Source organism: Lepisosteus platostomus, chromosome 17, assembly GCF_059453375.1.
Source record: "Lepisosteus platostomus isolate fLepPlt1 chromosome 17, fLepPlt1.hap1, whole genome shotgun sequence".
NCBI lineage: Eukaryota > Metazoa > Chordata > Actinopteri > Semionotiformes > Lepisosteidae > Lepisosteus > Lepisosteus platostomus.
In genome coordinates this window covers 8,876,192-8,897,529 of record NC_142627.1, presented here as the reverse complement: position 1 = coordinate 8,897,529, position 21,338 = coordinate 8,876,192, and the positions used below count along the sequence as shown (strand labels likewise).

The 21,338-nt window shown below is 44.9% G+C and overlaps 3 protein-coding genes and 1 long non-coding RNA gene across 19 annotated transcripts in view; 1 reads left to right on the top strand and 3 right to left on the bottom strand.

Annotated features, from left to right (window-relative positions):
- The window catches only part of sos1 (son of sevenless homolog 1 (Drosophila)), a 57,112-nt gene extending 54,243 nt beyond the window's left edge, over positions 1-2,869 (bottom strand). Inside the window, exons 1-2 of one of the 4 annotated variants that reach the window (XM_088610420.1) lie at positions 2,380-2,869; positions 1,796-1,941 (exon numbers count right to left, since the gene is read on the bottom strand). In XM_088610420.1, the coding sequence (XP_088466546.1) occupies positions 1,796-1,882 (87 nt within the window). In that variant the 5' untranslated portion in view covers positions 1,883-1,941; positions 2,380-2,869. Of the gene's footprint in view, positions 1-1,795; positions 2,285-2,379 lie in introns of those variants that run through there. The other 3 variants (XM_088610421.1, XM_088610422.1, XM_088610424.1) reach the window with 3 other exon arrangements.
- Positions 2,870-4,069: 1,200 nt separating this feature from the next.
- Positions 4,070-11,757, top strand: LOC148646072 (retinol dehydrogenase 13-like). The gene is made up of 7 exons (XM_088610448.1): positions 4,070-4,247; positions 5,635-5,753; positions 6,263-6,418; positions 9,101-9,205; positions 9,940-10,152; positions 10,569-10,670; positions 11,277-11,757. The coding sequence occupies exons 1-7, from the start codon at positions 4,183-4,185 to the stop codon at positions 11,549-11,551; spliced, it is 1,035 nt and encodes a 344-aa protein (XP_088466574.1). The 5' UTR covers positions 4,070-4,182; the 3' UTR covers positions 11,552-11,757.
- LOC148646073 (uncharacterized) lies at positions 7,509-9,960 on the bottom strand. 2 transcript variants are annotated; one of them, XR_015927976.1, is made up of 3 exons: positions 9,884-9,960; positions 8,624-9,349; positions 7,509-7,772 (listed from the first exon to the last, which is right to left on the bottom strand). It is a non-coding gene; the product is annotated as an uncharacterized LOC148646073 (long non-coding RNA). The 2 variants fall into 2 exon arrangements; XR_015927977.1 differs by having other exon boundaries at positions 9,888-9,959.
- Positions 11,758-12,236: 479 nt separating the features above from the next.
- Positions 12,237-21,338, bottom strand: part of LOC148646071 (mitogen-activated protein kinase kinase kinase kinase 3) — a 78,288-nt gene continuing 69,186 nt past the window's right edge. For 9 of the 12 annotated variants that reach the window (XM_088610425.1, XM_088610426.1, XM_088610427.1 and 6 more), the window contains 8 exons: positions 20,234-20,337; positions 19,970-20,141; positions 18,102-18,170; positions 17,680-17,772; positions 16,199-16,269; positions 15,657-15,712; positions 15,277-15,342; positions 12,237-13,729 (listed from right to left, as the gene is read on the bottom strand). In XM_088610425.1, the coding sequence (XP_088466551.1) occupies positions 13,642-13,729; positions 15,277-15,342; positions 15,657-15,712; positions 16,199-16,269; positions 17,680-17,772; positions 18,102-18,170; positions 19,970-20,141; positions 20,234-20,337 (719 nt within the window). In that variant the 3' untranslated portion in view covers positions 12,237-13,641. The remainder of the gene's footprint in view (positions 13,730-15,276; positions 15,343-15,656; positions 15,713-16,198; positions 16,270-17,679; positions 17,773-18,101; positions 18,171-19,969; positions 20,142-20,233; positions 20,338-21,338) is intronic. The other 3 variants (XM_088610430.1, XM_088610435.1, XM_088610436.1) reach the window with 1 other exon arrangement.

Sequence of the window (21,338 nt, the reverse complement as noted above, 5' to 3'; positions counted from 1 at the left end):
TCTGGCTTTTGGATTTTCAATCAATTCACAAAGCTGTAACAATCTATTAGTACCATGTAACAAACGCTACAAAGTAATTAAGTACTTCAAGAGAACACATTTCAGGCTTTTCCCCATTCCAATCGATTACAGGGCTACAGAGAACGTGACAGTGGGAAGTGGGAGTAAACTAGAAAACCAGAAGAAAATCCTTACAAGCTAGATAAGAACATGCAGACTCCACACAGACAGATGCCCAATCCCAGGTCCTGGAGCTGTGAGGAAGCAGCACTAACTGCCATGCAACTGTGCTACCCCTGCATGCTTATTTATGGCATTGGGAAATCTATACATATTGTTTTGAAACTTGATTTAATGTTGCCTAATCCAATTAAATGGACTGCTTGTAACACTTACAATTGCACAATAGACTGAGGCTGTATATACACACACCAGCAAAAGGAAAGGTTCAGAAACAAGATGCAATTTGATGAGCCCTGTGAGGGGAATCAATTAGAAATGAAAGCATTCACTCTGATAACAACATGAAACTGCATATTACTTCCCTATTTATTTGCAATATTGTGCAAATAAAACAGATGCCCATAATGCTAGTCCTATATTTATCTCTTAAAACTGAATGCAAATGACAATGCATGCATACACTAAAAAATACTAATTTTAGATAAGAATAATTCACAGACAAAATTCCTATTAAACAAACTAGGTTTGTTAGTAAAATGCATGCTAAATCACCAGCTTACAATTACACACAAAACATAATGTGACCCTAAAGTTATACCCAAAGAAGGTTACTGCCCTTAGAAAAACAGTCTCGTGTAGTAGTTAAAATAACACCTAAGTCTATTTTCCTCAAACCTATAAACCAAGTGTCACAAAATTAATAAGCAAAATCACTGAGTCAAACAGACAGCTTCTATATCATAAGAATGGTATTATTTTAAAATGATTTAAAGTGCACAAAACCTGAACTGCACAGATTGATATAACCTGCCCATAAGAACTAAACATCCCCTAGGTATATATGCTCAATATATCTAATAGAATGATAATCTTAGAAATTGACTCCTCAACAAACCTAAAAATTCCCGGAAAACTTTTAAGTTGAATTGGTCTGTTACATAAACAAAGAAAAATCAGAAATGTTCTATTACAAAGGTTCAGATGATCAGGTTCAGTTGTTTCAGCAGGAGACCCTACAGTGACAATAAACCACCAGCGCACCATCAGCTGACTGTTACAACAGTGACAACACAGGACTTCTGTAAACGGCCATACACGGGCCTAGCTGCAAGCATGCAAGTAATGTACCACAGAACGAAGCGCTGACGGTAAGCTTCTCAGTGGGAATGACCGCAGCCTTGTGTCAGTGCGATCACAGGAAATGCGGCCACAACACACACACTTCCCACCCGAGGTGACAGCACGCCTGTCCCTGGGCGATATATTTATCAACACAGCTGGCTGGAGCAGCACCTCAGCGGGCCGAGCCCGAGGCGAGTGGACAGCCAAGCCGGTGACGGGTCCGGGCTCGGCTCGCCGGTCGGGCCAAGCTGTCCCTTCAGACCCTGCAAGGCGACCGAAGGCCGCTTAATAATATTGGATGAGCGGCGTTCCCCCGGCCCCATTTCTGTGATCCGGCCATCGTCGGCGAGAGATGATTTAGCATTGCTCACGGCAACGCCAGCCTCACCTCCGACCCGCACTGACAGGACCACATCGCGGGCGGCTCCGACGGCCGCTTCACTACACGCCCCACACGCCCCACTCTAGATCCCCACAGCCCCCGGCTTACCTTATTCAGGGAGGGCACCAGCAACCCCCGCCATTTCGGCGCGTTGTCGTCGCTGAAGAAGTCGTACTGGAGTTGGGGCGCTTGCATGGCTGGTGCTCTCTTCACAGGCTGTAGCGGAGCCAGAGCGCTGCTGCTTTTCCCTGTCGCTTCTCACATCAAAACGGGAGGGAGGAGGAGGAGAGGGAGCCCAGGGGTGGGGAGGGGGGGGGGGGTGTTGGTTGGTTCGGTTGGTTATAGCGTGGAGGAGCAAAAAAATAATAAAAAATCTAAAAGCAAAAAGCCGTCGCAGTCAACAGTGTCGGAGAGCGGGCGGGCGGCGCGCGGTGAGCTAGGACGTCGCTCCCGCACGCATCCCAGCTCGCGGCGGCGATCCCCGGCCGCGTGCAGATGTTCGAGCGCTGCCCCGCGCCGCTGGGCGGTTAACGGACACTGCCCGCCGGGTCCGCCTTCGCACAGGCTCCGCAAGAGCACGGCTATGAACTATGTACACTGACGACAACAACAACAACAACAACAACAATAATAATAATAATAATAAAGATCCCCTTCCCCGCCCCCCCACACGCACACCTCCCCTCCCGAACCTGTTTTCACTCCTCTCGTAGAAATCCGCAAAACAAAACTCGAAATCTGTCACCGCCAACCGAGCGGCGCCTCAGTAGGCGACGCTCCTTTCAGACGGCCGGTGGGAGCAAATCCTCCTCGGTTTGGGGGAAAAAACCCTCTTCTGTACATAATCGCCCATTTTCTCCGAATCTTCTCTCCAGCAGAAGGAAGGGAGGGAGGCTCACCTTGTAATCCTCCATGAACTTAACGTTAGTATTTTCATTATCTGGTGGGTGTCTCCCGGCCAGACGGTTTTCTCTGTGGGGGGTGGAGGCTAACCTGAGTCCCCGTGCCGCAGCCCCCTTTAATTTCAGTATCTTTCGCCCAAAGTGGTTAATTCGGGCGATTGTTATGGCTCGGGTGCAGTTGTAGCTGGAACAAGGAAGGAGCATGCGCACTGGATGCCTTCTGCGTTGTCTTCCCCTCACTCCCCCCTCCCCCACACGGAATGAGAGCTGGGGGAGGTGAAAGGGCGCAGGCAGGAGCAATGGAGCGCCGGGAAATCGAGTCCCTGCTCCTGCGAGGTGCCGAGACAGCGCCCCCAGCCGTGAACAGCCGAGTACCGTACATCCCCCTGGTAGAGGTCAAGAGGAGCAGCTCTTGAAACACAAATGTACTAAATATTTTGTTTTTGTATTATAACTCAATGGGTCGGTATTGTCTATTTTAGCTGTGTTTGATTACATTTATTCTGCTGCTTCAGATGACTTCGGAGAAATTCTCTGATTTCTCTCAACTTCAGAATAAATGAATGTGGTTTTAGTTTTAGCAAACTTTATTATTGTTACATCTTTACTGACACCTATGAAAATATACAAAAATAATTCCTTACACTTATATAGTACTTTTCTGGACACTCTTATCAATGAGTAGAGTACTTTACAGGTAATGGGGACTCCCCTCCACCAACACCAGTGTGCAGCCCCACCTGTATGATGCGATGGCAGCTATAGTGCACCTGTACGCTCTCCACACACCAGCCTTCAGTGGGGAGGAGAACAGTGTGATGAAGCCAGTTCAGAGATGGGGTTTATTAGGAGGCCATGACTCCTAATGGGGGAATTTGGGCCAGGATGCTGGGGTAACAACCCTACTCTTTTCAAGAAATGCCCTGGGATTTTTAATGACCACAGACAGTCAGGATCTCAGTTTTAAGTCTCAGCCAAAGGACAGCACCTTTTTACAGTATAGTGTCCCCGTCACTATACTGGGGCATTAGGACCCTCACAGACTGCAGGGTGAGCGCCCCCTGCTGGCCCCACTAACACCTCTTCCAGCAGCAGCCTTAGCTTTCCCAAGAGGTCTCCCAGCCAGGTACACTCCTGCTAAACTCCAGTGGGCAGCCAGTTGTGAGTTGCAGCATGATATGGCTGTTGGCTATATATTTATTATTATTTAATTAAATGTATTATTATTATTATTTAAGTCATTTCATTATGACGCTTATGTGTAGTTATATATAAATCAGCGTTTCTTAATATTTTTAAAACTGGACATTTTACCTACAGTACGTAGCTCACCCTCAAAACAGTACATTTTACTCTCTTCTTTGAACTACAACTCCCATGAGCGCTTTCGCGTGTGTCTTCGTTTATGAAATCTACTTTTACTTGATTGGTCAGGTTGCACAGGTCTTGATTGCCAATTGGACGCTTCTGAGCGTCAATCACTTTTGCGTTTAATTGTACACGAGGAAACAAGGAAGACCCAGATTAGATTTTAATCTCTGCGGGAACGGGGGCGTCCTGCTTGTGCACTTAGTTATTTTTACATCTTTAATAATGAATAAGTACATTTTACCTGTGTCTGTAATGGGGACTGTAATTGGTAGCGCTGTTCTGATAAAGTAAGTAGCAGATCGAGGAGCTGCGTGCAGTGAGCACATTCAAGATGCTGTTATGTTACTCTTCTATCGTACTCTGCAGAAAATTGCCATTCGTTGTTTCTGTTTACATTCGCTCTTTGAAATGATAATAATGGCCGGTATTATCGATTTGCAGCGTGTTGGTGCCCACTGTGAAACCGTAACGCGTCCGTAAAGCCATGTGTACGATGGAGGCGTCCAGCGGTTTTTACCTGCATTAGAAATGAACTCGTGAGTCGAATGCCCGTGTCGCTGTCTATCCTTCATAGATGAACTGTCACTGCTCGTGCGTTTGCATAGATACCCACTTATCCTGCCATTCCCGATCTTGTGTGTACTTTTGAAAAACCTCAGCAGAAAGTCTCAAGTATCCCAAGGTCACGCAGCCCTGACATGGTTTCGGTAACGTGGGCGTGTGTGTGGTGTACGTAGCCCCGTATATAGTTAGCTGAAGACAGATTCGAAGAACGTTCAGTTTTAGAATTGATGTTGGTATAAAGATCTGTCTCCCCATCAGTCAAATGCACCCCCCCCCTTAAAGTCCAGCTGTTATCGTGAGCGTTTTATCGTGGCTTGTTTTCAGAAAGCGAAACGTTTTTAAACGTGATGGGCATGGCTTCATGCTTGTGACTCAGAGGTGGTGGTGGGGGTGATGTCAAACCTGTCCAAAATAAATGCAGCACTCTTCTGTTATTCTCAGTGGTGAGCATGCTCACCGAAAACATCCTCACGTTAAGAAAGAAACGCGTTGTTTTAAACGGTGCAAGGGAAAGTCATTCACAGGAGGCCAAGAGTTGCACTGAAAGGGCCTTTCGTCTGCAGTTTTGATGGGACACCTGAGGATTGCTGTGTTAAATCCCTCACTGTACCATAATGCCCACGCACAGTTCCTACCTGAGCCTAGAGCTCCCCGTGGCAGAGCCTGTCCTTGTTTCTGTAGCGGTGAGCAGACCGGCAGGGAGTGATTCTCCTCTGGATGGAACGCCGATATAGTGCAGCTTTCCCACATCACAGCTTCTACCTGTCTGTCCAACACAGAGGACTGGAGCAGCTGGACTGAGGTGTAGAAACAGCAGTCTCCGCAGCAGTGTTGCCGTGTTACAAAGATGGTAAATTGACGCCCAACAGGAACTTGCATTTGAAATTGGAGGGGTGCAGAGAGGCAAGGGTTCTGGCCTCTTGTCCTTTGGTTGTGGGTTCGAGTCCCCACCTTGCAGCTCTTCATACTCCTGAACAAGACTCTTTGCGCACAATCGCCCCAGTCCTCTTAGCTGTGTTAAGGTGTACCAGCAGGGCTGTGCTCTAGTGATGGAGCGGGTGTAGTCTGCTGAACCAAGCAGAACCTCCAGATTTCTTTGTCTTTTTCTAGGGACTACTTTAGCGGGGGTGTTTGTCCCAGTAAAGCGAAGATCACTGGCAAGACGGTCATCATTACTGGAGCAAACACAGGCATAGGAAAAGAGACTGCCAGGGATCTGGCCAGGAGAGGTGAGGAATCCTTCATCCTGGGACGTGCCGTAAAAACAAACTATGAAGTAGCATGGGAAAGTCTCGGTTTCTCTCTGGTATTTGTGGCAATGAAAATCAATCCTGGCACATTCCAAAACCAAAAAACATCTCCTCTTTCCTTAGAGTCTGGTGTTCATTCACTGCACCATATGAAAATGCTAAGCATGTCGACCCCTGTGAATTGAATGTATTAGCCTGAAGTACAGCAGTCGGTCTGAGGAAGAAAACCAAGGAAGTTGTTAGTATGATCTTTTAACTGTAGTGACCATAAGAAACTGCAGGGTGACCTTTTAGACTTGGTTCTTTACAAACAGTTTACAGCGCTTTTTGTAGCAAGTATGGAAAAGGGGAAACCGCAATAAAGCGTTTTAAGATGACGAAGTTTACAACCGAGACAACAACATTGAAACGATGTATTTGAGAAGCAGTCCCCTTTGTCTGCATTCCCTCTCGTTGTGCTAGACGTTTTCAGAATTCTTTCCTGAAAGGAGGCCGTATCATCCTGGGGTGCCGGGACATGGAGAAGTGTGAGGAGGCGGCCAGAGAAATCCGAGGGGACACTTTGAATCGGAACGTCCACGCCCGGCATGTGGACCTGGCCTCCCTGAAGTCCATCAGGGAATTTGTACAGAAGATCAATCAGGGTAGGAATCTGATTTCAACATTGTACTGCTGACTGCAGCTCTGATCACGCGGATGGTACAGAGGCTCCGAGCTGCGGATTGAGTTGTTCCCTGTGCTGTCAACAGGAAGCAGGCTCTGCATCCAGCAACTCGGAAATCTGGATCTGGAAATCTGGACCTGAAACACCAGGTCCCTCTGAAATCTGAATTCTTCAGGGCTTGTGCCTCTTGTGTGTCCTTCCTCAATACACGATGCTAGCAGTTGTCTATCTTATCAGCCAGCGGCTATATCACCCTGCAACTCACAACTGGCGACCCCACTGAAGCTCAGCAGGTGTGAGCCTGGTCAGTACCTGGATGGGAGACCTCCTGGGAAAAACTAAGGCTGCTGCTGGAAGAGGTGTTAGTGGGGCCAGTAGGGGTCTGTGTGGGCCCTAATGCCCTGGTATATTGACGGGGACACTATACTGTAAAAAGGCGCCGTCCTTCAGATGAGACATAAAACCAAGGTCCTGACTCCCTAAGAGTATACAATTTCTTGCATTAGGAATTTGTCTTTTTTTGCATACTCCAATTTGCTCTCCATGAGACACAGACAGAGACAAGCTTGGGGTCAGAGCGCAGGGTCAGCCATTGTACAGCTCCCCTGGAGCAGTTGGAGTTAAGGGCCTTGCTCAGGAGCCCAACGGAGTAGGATTTGAACCTGCAACCTTCCAGCCACAGGCGCAGATCCTTAGCCACAGAGCCACTGCTGGCTAGGTAGCTTGTTCCAGACTCCCTGCACTTGTAAGAAATGTCATAAAAATCCCAGGGCGTTTCTTGAAATGAGTAGGGGTGTTATCCTGGTCTCCTGGCCAAATTTTCCATTGGCCTTTACCAATCAGGGCCTCCTGGTAATCCCCATCTCTGAACTGGCTTCATTACTCTGCTCTCCTCCCCACTGAGAGCTGGTGTGTGGTGAGCGTACTGGCGCACTATGGCTGCTGTTGCATCATCCAGGTGGGGCTGCACACTGCTGGTGGTGGAGGGGATCCCCATTACCTGTAAAGCACTTTGAGTGGAGTGTCCAGAAGAGTGCTATATATATATAAGGAATTATTATCAGTTTTTAAAAGCTAGTGTATTCAAACTGAGTCTCTCACAGAAGTGCAAGCAGTGACAGAGTCCATGGAACACTTCATAATTGTAAAGTAATATATTATTGTTTATTTAAATGTCACGATTCTAGTAAGGGAATGAGATCTCTAAAGGGCAAAATGCTCATTTATGGACTGTGGGAAAGACAGCTTGCAGAGGGGTAAATTACGAGATGAATATGGGACAGATGAATCTTGTCCCTAAAGGGAAATTCGAGATGTGGGTCAACACTGCCAACCTCAGTTTTTAAAAGCTAGTGTATTCAAACTGAGTCTCTCACAGAAGTGCAAGCAGTGACAGAGTCCATGGAACACTTCATAATTGTAAAGTAATATATTATTGTTTATTTAAATGTCACGATTCTAGTAAGGGAATGAGATCTCTAAAGGGCAAAATGCTCATTTATGGACTGTGGGAAAGACAGCTTGCAGAGGGGTAAATTACGAGATGAATATGGGACAGATGAATCTTGTCCCTAAAGGGAAATTCGAGATGTGGGTCAACACTGCCAACCCTGCAACTCACAACTGGCAACCCACTGAAGCTAAGCAGGTGTGAGCCTGGTCAGTACCTGGATGGGAGACCTCCTGGGAAAAACTAAGGTTGCTGCTGGAAGAGGTGTTAGTGGGGCCAGCAGGGGGCGCTCACCCTGCGGTCCATGTGGGTCCTAATGCCCCAGTATAGTGACGGGGACACTATACTGTAAACAGGCGCCGTCCTTCGGATGAGACGTAAAACCGAGGTCCTGACTCTCTGTGGTCATTAAAAATCCCAGGGCGCTTCTCGAAAAGAGTAGGGGTGTAACCCCGGTGTCCTGGCCAAATTTCCCCCCTGGCCTTTACCCCATCATGGCCTCCTAATAATCCCCCTCTATGAATTGGCTACATTACTCTGCTCTCCTCCCCACTGATAGCTGATGTGTGGTGAGCGTTCTGGCGCACTATGGCTGCCGTCGCATCATCCAGGTGGATGCTGCACATTGGTGGTGGTGGAGGGGAGTCCCCATTACCTGTAAAGCGCTTTGAGTGGAGTGTCCAGAAAAGCGCTATATAAGTGTAAGCAATTATTATTATTATTATTATTATTAACTGTTGTTGAGTCAGAAGTGTATCTGATGGGTTTCACCAGCGAATGCGAACATAACAAAGAAAAAGGTTATAATAATACAGGGTCTGGCAGAATATAATGAGCACTTCTGCCACTCCCCCCATATTTATTAGGATTTTCAGGGTGGGAGTGAAAGAGGAACAGATTTCATTTCGGAATGTGCCCAGATGTTTAGTGCCAGGGGAGATGAAGTGGGTGACAAAGACATGTCTAAATGTTTTCTAGAAATGAGCCGGTGAATTAGTAACTTATTAGGTTACGAAGCAAAACAAAATCCTGATAATGTCGGACTGAAAGATGGCTTGTTTGTCACCCATTCAGGATGAAACACCATTATAGTTTAGATTAGGCATTTGAATCAGAAACCGTGGCCTCCTACATCCTGCAGTGCCTTCTGACCGATCCGGGTCGTCAGGACGTGCTGCTCATCTTGTTGGTTTGCTACCTGTTGGCTTTCAGAAGAGGAGCGCGTGGACATTCTGATCAATAACGCGGGAGTGATGAGGTGCCCCAGCTGGAAAACGGAAGACGGCTTTGAAATGCAGTTCGGCGTTAACCATTTAGGTAAGCAGCTTCGAACTTTGCAGGACAGGAGGTGGACGGGGGAAGAGAGACGCTCGTTGCGCCGAAAATCACACACATCACCGGCCTTAACAGGAGACCGCACAGCAGCGCCTTGACAACACCAGCATCCGTATATCACAGGCTCTACAATTACAATGACAAGCATTATCATCCAAGCGGGAGTGCACTCACTGTATCATTAGGATATTTACAATTTCTTCAACTCTGCTGTACTGTACTGTGATTATTAGAAAATGCCAATATATGTTTAGATTAACTGAGCAGTCTTGTACTATTCTATAGATACCCTAATCTCCAGTATGAAGAGCATCAAAAGCCTGGTTTGGATATTTATGTCCCTTTTGTTTTACCAGGTATTTTACTAGGTAGGTGAATGTGAAACAAATTCTATTTTGCTAAGACAACCTGGTGACCCATTTATACAACGATAGCTACCCAGCTCAGGGGCACAACGGCATGGTCCCACCTGGCCTTCAAATTTACAACCCAGTCGTCCACAGCCCTAACTACCCGGCCTGGCTGTGGGCAATGTATACGTATTCTGAGCTAATTTCACTGAACAAAGTCATCTTCCGTTAAATCACTGAACAGTAAAATCTAAAAGTAGCAGAGGCAGCTCAGTTATAATTACTACCCTGGCTGAAACGCTAGATTTACCTACTGAGGCACCGTGCTGCGGTTAACCCTCTCTGTTTTCTGCTGCACACTCCTAGGCCACTTCTTGCTGACGAATCTCTTGCTGGAGAAGCTAGTGAAGTCGGCCCCCAGCCGGATTATAAACCTGTCCTCGCTGGCTCATGTGGCGGGAGAGATGGATTTTGATGACCTGAACTGGGAGCAGAAAAAGTACGACACCAAGAGAGCCTACTGTCAGAGCAAGCTCGCCAATGTGCTCTTCACAAAAGAGCTGGCCAGACAGCTGCAGGGTGAGGGAGAAACACGGCGCACTTTCGGACTGCTGAACGGCTGTGGAACGCATCTTCACCAGTGCAGATTTTTGATCAGTCATATAATACTCAGATTCTGCTCCTCCTTTTAGGGGGGCATTCTGACTTAGAAGCAAAAAGTAATAATCCCATAGATTGAAGCTTTGCTACCACTGGTTTTTCACATAGTGCCTGAACCTGCAGTTCCGCTCATACCGAGAAGGATCACTATTGCAACAACACCTCATCAGTAGGGTAAAACTAACCTGGGAGAATACTCCACTGTTCCTGATAGTCTTTTGGCTTTAAAAGGCTTGTTTTACTGACTCCAATGACAGCTGTATTTACTACTTGAAAACTCTCAGATCAGCTGCTGCCTTTCCTAGGCTATGAAGGCTGTATGTTCCCTGTCGCAGGTACTGGAGTGACAGTAAATGCTGTACACCCTGGTGTGGTTGCCACAGATCTGGGGAGGCACACAGGAATGCATCAGTCTCCGTTCTCAAGCACAGTGCTAGGTAAGGCATCCCAGTAATACTGTTCAGTGTCCCATGTCTCTCCATGCTAGCAACAGTGTTTGGGTTTAGTGCCTGTCATTTCCATCCTTGAACACATCTTTACCATAATGTTAATAATAATGTTTTGCAGCATTCTCTGAACAGAATATCGCTCTCTGGCTCCACGCTGAGCGATTCCCTCCGGATCTGTACTACTTGTTTCCACGAGAGTCGGCAAACAACTTTACTGATTTATTATTGTTCATTATCACTTATTCATACTTATGCAAGACCAGGACAAGAAAGAGTTAGAATAACAGATCAGTTCCTTCCTGGTTTTGCCACATCAGCAGCCTCGGCCTAATGTACTGTACCCTCATTTCCATTCGAGTGCTTCGTCAGCATTAAATAAGCCGAGTCATCAGTCCCTTGCAGTTGCACTCAGATCGGCTCATCACTAAGGCTTCCAGGTAGCTGCACAGTTACTGACTGCAAAGGTCATGATCACCAGTATTTTTTATTATAAAACACCATTTAATTCAATAATTATCCCCCTTTTGGCGCCTGTGCAAAAGCAGGCGTGATCGGCCTTGTTGACGGTGCCCCGTGTCTCTCTGCTCCCCGCAGGGCCGCTGTTTTATTTGCTCGTGAAGACGCCAACCCAGGGGGCACAGCCCAGCGTCTTCCTGGCAGTCGCCGAAGAGCTCGCGGGGGTAACCGGCAAGTACTTTGATGTCTTGAAAGAGAAGGAGCCGGCGCCGCAGGCCCAGGACGCGGAGGCCGCCCTGAAGCTCTGGCAGGCCAGCGCCAGGCTGGTGGGTTTGCCCCAGGCCGAGTCTGGCAAGGGCAGCCCCAGCCTGCAGGTGTCCCAGGAGGACCGGAGGCCACTGCCAGCCAGCTAAAGCCCCACTGGCCAGCGGGTGGGACAGACGGATGTGACCTTCAGAAAAGGAGTGGATGTGAAAAGATGGCGGACCCTGGCTGTTTTTGTGTGTTTTAAGAGGCAGCGATGTGCACTTCAAGGCCACAACCACAAGGTGTTTTCAGATTGAACCACCTGCATGATGCCAAATATGTAGCGTCCACAGTAAAAGGAATCTAAATACCAGGGTGACAAATGAACCTTTTTCTCCATAAATGCCCCGTTCATCTCCGCAATATAGAATAGCTACTATTGACTGCGAGCCTTGTCATGCTCAATCAAGGGACTTTAGGTATCACAATGTTTCTGTGTGTCCAAAAGTTCCTTATACATTTCTACCTCAAGTTTTAAGAGTTTTATTACTAGTGGGAGTAGAATATTCTTCATAAAGTGTAAGATGGTAGTATTTAAGTTTTGATGCAGAAATGACGACATATAGTGCAGAGTTCAGTTCTGGAGAAGCCATACTTGGCAAATAGTTCACTCAGGTAGCAGTAAAAAAAGAATTTAGAATGACACTAGTCCATGACAAGGACAAGATATGGCTCCGCTGTCATAAAACTGACATTCCCCAATAAACCGAGCCATGAAGAAAGATAGTGTTTGCACATTATAAACAGCTGAACACAACCTGAAACATTTTTGAAGCAAAATCCAGGCAAATGTACAGTACTTAAAACCAATTTATTTTATTTTACAGTATATACATAATGCATTGCAATATGAAATGTTAATGTTGAAAAAAAAAGTTGTTCATAATCATTACATCCTTTTAAGTTGTGGAAATATTATCCAATGGAAAATATTGTAGTGTACATTTTACTACTATTAAGTAGAAAATATTAGTTTCTTTCCACCACCAGAGATACTCCATAAATGCACTGTTTATACTATAGCATTGTACGAGGTAGAGACACCCAACTAATTTTGGCCATTACTCAACAGTATGGAAATCTCAAAACAAGTAATTGGCATAAAACCTTAAAATATACAATAGTTTAGCTTCTTAAAAGCTATATCCTAAATAAAGGAATGCATTTCTCTTGAGAGTGGACTAACAAGCCAACATTTCATAGTCGACAAAACACCTCGTTGAATGAACTACTACATCAAACATTTTCTGCTTCATTAAGACACCAAACGTTGTTCCAACAGTACCACTGGACAAAGGCTGCAGCTTCACTCCAGCTGGCATTGCTTGATTTCCATCTTTTCAACTTCAGGAAAAAAAGGTTTAAAGTTCTGGCTTGTAGATAGATCTCTGTCAGTTTCTGAACACCACTGAACTCTGGATTATAGTAAGTAAGAGTAAAACACAGCCCCCATTGTCACAGTTTGCGGATGTGAGTAAATATATAATATATATATACGTAAATCACATTTTCAATACCTTTTGTGCAAATATTAACACCAGTGTATGCCTCAGCATTAAAAACAAGCAATTTAATGAATAATGGCGTACAATTAAAAATTAAAACCAGAAAAGCATATGGTTAAAGGATTTGTATTGGAAGGACTAAACTGCGATTAAAAAAATACATCAGTGTTAGTAAGATGGGTACTTTGCTGCTCTTCACTCACTGAATACTTTTATCCTGTACCCCAAGGAGAACTTGACCAGACAAGCCCTTTAAATTAGTACCCCCAATAACTATTTGCATCACTCGAAAACCTTTACATCTGTACAGTCTAGACACCTGTACAACATATATATGCACTGATATCTACATTACGAGTCTTAGTGTACAAATTCAAATAAGATGAAGTCACTTCCTCAAAAAAAAAATGCTACATTTATATTTACAACGATTAAATATTTAAGTCAATTAAGCACTTGTGTGGTAAATTAAGATACTAGTTGTGGTGGCAACACTTTTTAAAAAAAAATGAAATTATATAAAAAAGTTCTCAACATCTTTTGTTACATGCCACAATAAATAAAAAATAAAAAATATACGAGTCCGAAGTAACCCATAAAGTAATGGCAGCTCTTCTCCGATCACTCTGATGCTGAAGCAGTAGTGTGGGGGGGAACTTCGGCTTGGGACACGGGTCCTCCATGCAATTCCATCAGTAACTGTTTTCATGTCCTGCTAAGATGTACAGGTTGCTGTGTGCGGTAGGGTTATCTGTTGGCCTGCTTTCCAACACTACAACTCTGGAAAATAAAACAAATACATCTCTGAGATACAGAATGAAGTTCAGAACCCACAGTGCAAGGCAGCGTCAAGTAAACAAGCGTTGACGCAGTTCTCGAAACCTCCACAATTCCCTTGCCTTTTTTTTTAAAACACTTCTGTAGTTCCTGGCTTGCAACGTCAGTACCGTGTGTGTCGTACACTCTTCTCAGAAGAGAAGCCCAAAGTGTCAAGCTGGTTTCCTGAATCTCCGGTTGAAACGTTTCTCGTTTTAGAAAATGGCAAATTGACAAAAGCGTTCTTTGTGAAATGAATACAAGGCTTTTATCAGTAACCACTGAGGATCCCATCGTGTATGGAAAAAGTGCTTTAAGATCCACTGTTTTTAAAGTGCGCGCAAAAAAATATTATTCTAATTATAAAATAAGTTTTTTCCGACTCATGTGACGTCACATCTGTGTTACTAATAATATGTGTTTATAAATATTGAGGGTAGCATTTTGGGGACTACTCCTGCATGCTACAGTATTCCGCAGTCATTTATAGTGTCAGAGCAGGAGGACACTGGAACCTTGTTAATAAGGATCATTTTAGCGTGTTTACTGAGGCCCAAACACAGTCCATAACCACACTAATAAAAGATCTCGGTTAAAAGTGGTAAACATTCACCAAAGCACCCAACCATCTTGCTTTTCAATAGGTAAGCCGTAAGAGGGCAGCACTGTGCTAGTCAAAGAAATGACAGCCAAGAAAAAACATCCCAGAGAATGTCCTGATTTCCATGAATGTAATGCTCTTTCTAGCTCGGCATTAAGTAGAAAGAACATTAATGGCTTGGAGTGCTTCAGCCCACACATGGCCTGAATCAGGATCTGCTGCTCAATGTGCCCATGGACGTCCTAGAGGAAGGTCCCCAGGACTTGGGCAGGTTAAGTAAAGAGTTGGCATAGGTGTCCCTGGGTCAATATGTGAATAATATAGCAAAACCATAATTAATTATACTCTAGTTAAAAGGGAAGATCTTAAATAAGTTTACAATCACCAGTACGGCAAGTTATTTACCTTTCTTGCTGCAAAAAAACTTACTACTAACCAGCAGATTTTCTGTGAAAGTGTACCATGAGAGAAACCAGTTCTAATTCCAGAAAGCACTTCTCCTATTACACTTCTTGAAGCAGGTGTGCAAGCCAGATAAAGGAGTGTAAAGAGAAGAGCTTTTTTTTATCTGAACAAAATCAGTGAAAGGGCTTTTCCTTCAGATCTGTTACACTCCCAGCCACACAGAAGGTGTGTTAAAAAAAGGCTTTGTACTGAGGACTGTGGACAGCTGGCTCATTTCATCATGAATGCCAGGACCAGGAAGTCAGATGGCAGATTCAGCAGGAAAAAAAAGATAAGATGCCTTAAAGAGGAATTCATATGAATAACCAACAATTAGTATGCAAACAGCTTAATAAATATGCACCAGAAGAGAAGACAGAGCCCTTTTCCTAAATCGAGAGTTGAAAGAGCCCGCTGACCAGAACATTCAGAGACGTACGGAGAGCTCTCACAACACAGACAATACCTGCGCTGAGCACTGTCCACACCTGAGGCCCTATTCTCCGCTAGACAGTCAAACAGCTCAAAGTGTCTTCAATTAAAATGAAACCACAGTGAATATGCAGGTAAACACAGGGGAGGTCAGTTGTCAGGGAACAGCGTCATATATTTTCAACATTTAAACTTGTTTTCCTTTCAAACAGTACTCATCCTCTTCACGACCTGCGTGCAGGCTCGATTATTAGCATGTACCTGTACGTTTTTCAAAGTGATATTGACAGACAAGATCTGTTCTTCAATACAAACGTTTTACAGATAACAGCAATGGAATAGAAAAAAACCTAAAGGTAAATCTGTACACAGAGTTTCCAAGAAGTGTCCTAGGAGATTGTTCACTTTACTCACCTGTCAGATCCTAAGAGCCTGAAAATCCTTGTGTTGTCAGAAATCTCCTGCGTGATCTGTTATTTGAAGGGAAACAGGTCATTTTCAGTTACCTTGAGGAAATCAAGGGCATGCCTTGTCCTCGACAATGGAGAGCTCTTTCCAGTTTATTTTGAATTCAAATGCACATTTACCTTTGTAGGCTGGTTGCTCTGCAGCAATTTCACCATTGTCAAGGTGCTCCCTGTTGCACAACAGCACTTAATACTTAATAAAATCTGCTTTACTCAAGCTGAATCTTTTTCCTCAACTTCAGTTGAGTACTTTTTCAAATATGAGAAGGCTCCTGTCTCTCGACAAGATGATTTCGGAAAGGAGGAAGGAACGAAGTGACCTCTTTATTCAGATATACTTTACACCGTACCTCACAGCATGTCTATCTCTAAAAAGTAAACTACTTTGTATGTGACTCCTTTTTATATATCAGGATTTATACATTCAATACTTTTATTTCATTTTATGTAATGCTTTAGCAAGGGTTAGCATTGAAAACCTTTGCTTACTTCATTGGATTTGAAGCTTCGTCCTTGCATGCCGTGTTTCCAAAATGCCAAGACGCTGTCCTGGAGGCAAACTGGAAAGAAAGAGAAGAAAAAAAAAAAGACATTCATTTGGAAGAGAAGGGTTGTGTCTGGGTATTTATAAAAACGCCTGTCTGAAAAACAAAAGTTTGATTTGACCACATTGAAATAATCAGTGGACCGTAACTGATAGATCTCCAGAAACAAGGAAAATCCTCTGAAAGAGAAGGTGTTTGAGTGAAGACAGATGAAACACAACAAAGGCAAAAAAAAAAAATCAACATAAAATCATAAAGGAGTGAAGGAGATATGTGACAGGGCAAAGGAATTGTTTTGGAATTGGAGAGCAATTCTTTCTCTGCAGAACCTGACTTGTTTTGAAATTATTTTAATGGTCTGCAACAGTGCCAAGGTCACAGCTCATCCTCGCTGCAGAAAAGGAAAGAGAATATTTGTTGAATCATCACAAACCAGAGCCGATCACAATATTTTTCAACTGGAGGCTACTCACGTGTCAACAAGAAACAACAGTGTTTGAACTACTTTAGTAGAAAGCTGAAAATGCGAAAACTGAAACGCTATATTGCAACAGACAACACAATCTTCCCCCACAGAGTATTTTATGATTGGCGGACTTTTGAAAATTGAAGGTAGAATAAAAAAAGGCCTGGGTCATGTCACTAGCTGACTGTGACTGGGATTCCCCAAGGGGTCATGTCACTAGCTGACTGTGACTGGGATTCCCCAAGGGGTCATGTCACTAGCTGACTGTGACTGGGATTCCCCAAGGGGTCATGTCACTAGCTGACTGTGACTGGGATTCCCCAAGGGGTCATGTCACTAGCTGACTGTGACTGGGATTCCCCAAGGGGTCATGTCACTAGCTGACTGTGACTGGGATTCCCCAAGGGGTCATGTCACTAGCTGACTGTGACTGGGATTCCCCAAGGGGTCATGTCAGTAGCTGACTGTGACTGGGATTCCCCAAGGGGTCATGTCACTAGCTGACTGTGACTGGGATTCCCCAAGGGGTCATGTCAGTAGCTGACTGTGACTGGGATTCCCCAATGGGTGTCACACAGTTGCCTGAGCGCAGTGAAAGTAGGGTGGGACTTGTCAGCCAGGGCTCTGTCAGGAACACAGACAGCAAGCGGTGCTGTCAGGGAGGGACCGGAGCCTCCAGTCCAGGCTGCGGTGCCTGTGACAAGTTTAAAGATGGGGGTCTCGAAGGTGACAGGGCCAGAGCAGTCTGCCTGTACTTTCTCACTTTCACCCTGTGTGTGGTCAGGGGGTTCACAGCTGCGAGTTATGAGACCCACATATCTGGCAATTCCATGGGCAAGTGGGAGTAACCAAAATAGCTGAATGGAAAAAAATCTCACGAGTGGAGTAAATGGTCATAGCAATAGCATCATCTGCACAAGGTCAATGTTTTGTCAGCTGTACGAAGATTTAACACTTACCTATTGATTCAATTTGGAAATTAAACGTTAGCTCTGCCGACAACTTCCTGCTGGATTTTAACCTCCCTTGCAGATTCACTATCTTGATACAACCTGCAATCAGACATGTCGTGAAATTAGGACATTTGCACTGATACTTCACAGGATTATAATGCTCAGATTTCCTCTCCTTCCTCTTTACATAAAATACTTTTTCATCCCACTGAAACGTTTTTCCACTGTTTGGAGTTCACCTGTTTAAATGCAGGTCAGCAGCAGCCACAACACAGCTGGACTTCTGGTCAGCATTGATAGGTGGCACAGTTCGGCTTTGAACCCGCCACCTCCTGTGTCTTGTACTACTTATCATGCACTTCAGAAGAATGCTATTACCAAACCAGATACCTAGATTCTCTGCACAGCCAGATAGCAATAAGACTCACGGTCAAGGCAGACTAAAATCGTGTCTCTCTCCAACTGGGTCACATGGATCACACACGTCTGTGGTGCATCTGGAAGACAACCAGTTTAACACACAGTCAGGACAGTCAGCCCTTCTCAGCACACGTAAAATGGATTAGCCTCTTAATGCTCCAAAATAATTAATCTGCAAAGTAATATTAATGCACTAATTTATTTTAGGAATCTTTACACCTAAAATAAAAATACGTTTGTCAGTTTGTCAGTAATAGCAGTGTTAGCAGACATAATGACTGGGTCAAGGAGCATTTTTCAATTTATTGATTTATTTTGAAAATATGTATTTAAAAAGTCCCTCTTAAAGTGCAAACACCACAAAATACAAATTTTAAAACCGATTTCAAAACTCACAGAGCAATTGCAATAGAAAAGCCAATGTTTCCCAGTACTGGAGTAGCGGTGTATTCAGTAAGCATCCTCTATACATATACACAGGTTCATTCATGAGGAAAAATCTTAAACAGATTAAACTGCTATGAAAATTTAAAACCAGTCATTTTCCAAAGATCTGAACATGGAAGGGAAAGCCTAAGAACAAAGATAATGTCTACATCAAATATCATATTTTTCTGTCAAGTGCTGGAATACATTTTTAATTGGCTGCACTAATTATATTTCTGTATTGGAGCTGCAAATTGTGCTTGGTTGTGGTGAATGCAACTGTCTTCTTACATTATACTTCATACTGTACATCAGATATATCAGATGCTGCACCAAGCACAGCTTTTTTTTTCATTTATATTTCATATCATGTACATCAGGCAGTTTACTATCCAGCACTGCATTCTGGATTAAAAACAACAAAGCACTCTCTCTCTCATTATTGCTTTTCAGCAATTTGCAGGCTCTCATGAGCTGTACTTCAAGTCACTGTTTCTATGATTACTGTCATTTAGGCGCCTAAATCAAAGCTGCGCTTGTGGAATACAGCCAAAGCGGAGCTTGAAATGAACAGGACCAGAGGCAGCAGACACCACACGATCACCTCCCCGGTCCGTGCTCTCCTTCAGGTGCTTTAAAATGACAGTTTCATGTTTATTGACACCTCTTCGTTTTTCAATTTTTTCCCCACCTTATACATTCTTAGAGGAGTTCTCCACTGAGACCGTTAGTGGTTTGCTGCTGTAACAAGTCTAAATTAATCCAGGCCGTTCCACCTGTCAGGGTCGTTCAGCGTCATTTCTTACAGCTGGGAACACCTGGCACCAGCGCTGGAGCTCAGCCTCTTCCAGTCGAATGCCGAGTAAAGGCAAACAGCAATGTCAAGGTGTGCTACACCCACAGCCCCACGTGGAGAGAGCTGTCGGCTTTTCCGGCTTTTAAAAAACTACAGAAGGTGGTGGAGACAGCCGAGGCCATCACTGGTACAGAACTCCCTTCCATCTAGACCATCTTCAGTACACACTGCCTCAGAACGGCGAATAATACAATCAAAGACCAATACCACCCCAGGAAATGCACTTTTCTCTCACCTTCCTCCTGGCAGAAGATTTAGGAGTATAAAGACCCGGATCTCTAGGTTCAAAGAAAGCTTCTACCCCACAGCCATGAGACTCCTAAACTCAACCTCTAAAATCCCCTCTGTTTTGCACTGAACTCAAAATACTGCACCAGTGATGAATTTTGCACACGGCTGCTATCTAATTGCTGGGTAAAATTACAGCTAATACCCTGCTCCGGTCTCAAGAATTGTGATGTCATCGGCTGTGTCATTTTCCCAGTCAATGTTATCTGTTATGTCATTTTGTCATGTGAGGGAAACACACAAGTAAGCATTTCATCGTACGTGGGGTGCAATATGACAATAAAGGTGAACTTGTCCGAGGCCCACCTGACTCTGTGAACCAGGAGGAGGTGGAGTTGGGGTTGACCGTCTCGAAGCGCACCACCTGGTTCAGCTCCGTGCCCTTGCTGACGGCCACGCACACCAGCGGGTACTGCTGCTCTGGCACCACCAGCATCTCGAACACCTCCAGGGGACAGGGCAGGGGGAAGTCGATGTTCTGCAACGACCGAGAGCGAAACGTCGAGGACGGAACCCTGGGGGCGGGCCTGGGCCAAAACGTCCCCCGAGGTCAAGAGAATCGGGACCCACCTTGATCAGCATGAACTTCTGCATGGGCTCGACCCACTCGAACAGAATCACACTGGACTGAAAGGCCCCGCACAGATACTTGTGTCCGGTGTAAGGGTTCCTCACTGCAGATAAAAGCAGGACAGGAAATTAGCCATAGCTTAATAGGAACGAGTTAAGGTCACCAGTAGAATCTGTTTCGTAAGCTGCTATTTGATTCCCTTAATTTAAATGGTTATCTAGCAGGCCATCTTTTCCAGCCAACGCCTTCTAGCTCAGAACAGAATGCAAGGAAGCACAGGGGTGAAAAAAATGAGTGTTGCACAACAGTCTGAGGCCAGTGGCGAAGGCTGGTGCACTTAAACCTATATAACCACTGATATCGCTCCTCGTATTTATCCAAGAAAACCAGGCATTTCCTCCATGGCCACATTGCCATGGAAGGTACCGAGGAAATTCAAAATAATGAACTACAGCCAACAGAGAAGAGACAAAAGGGAAGAAAAGAAAGATCTTTTGCAATTAAGTCTTCCTTTGATTTTCAATGTAGTCAAGGGGATTGAAGAGATAACATTCCTGAACTGAATGCTGTCATAAAAAGGAAGGATGAGAACAGGTGAACTGTGTAATCTTCCTACAACCTTCACAAATACCACACTCTCCTGCACGAGTGTCCACATCAACCTTGTATTGTGCACAGGGCCAGGACAACAGTGTTTTGTCCTAACTCTGAGCTGAGGATGCCGATTATAATATGTCAGGACTGTATATTTAAGGACCAGCGGGGGGCGCCCACCCTGCGGTCTGTGTAGGTCCTAATGCCCCAGTATAGTGGCAGGGACACTATACTGTAGTGGGCGCTGTCTTTCGGATGAGACGTTAAACTGAGGTCCTGACTCTCAGTGGTGATTAAAGATTCCCGGGCATTTCTTGATAAGCATATGGAGTTATCCCGGTGTCTGGGCCAACTTTCCCCCCTCAGCCTTTACCGTGGCCTCCATATTGTCCCTATACATGATTGGCTTGAAGTTGCCCTGCGATGGACTGGCGTCCTGTCCAGGGTGTACCCTGCCTTGCGCTCGCTGCTTGCCAGGTAGGCTCCGGCTTCCCACGACACCGTATGGTA

Coding starts and splice junctions, on each gene's coding strand:
- LOC148646072 (XM_088610448.1), top strand. CDS start 4,183: ATGAATAAGTACATTTTACCTGTGTCTGTAATGGGGACTGTAATTGGT. Junction 5,754..6,262: donor CAGGGATCTGGCCAGGAGAG/GTGAGGAATCCT, acceptor CTTTCCTGAAAG/GAGGCCGTATCATCCTGGGG. Junction 10,671..11,276: donor GTTCTCAAGCACAGTGCTAG/GTAAGGCATCCC, acceptor TGCTCCCCGCAG/GGCCGCTGTTTTATTTGCTC.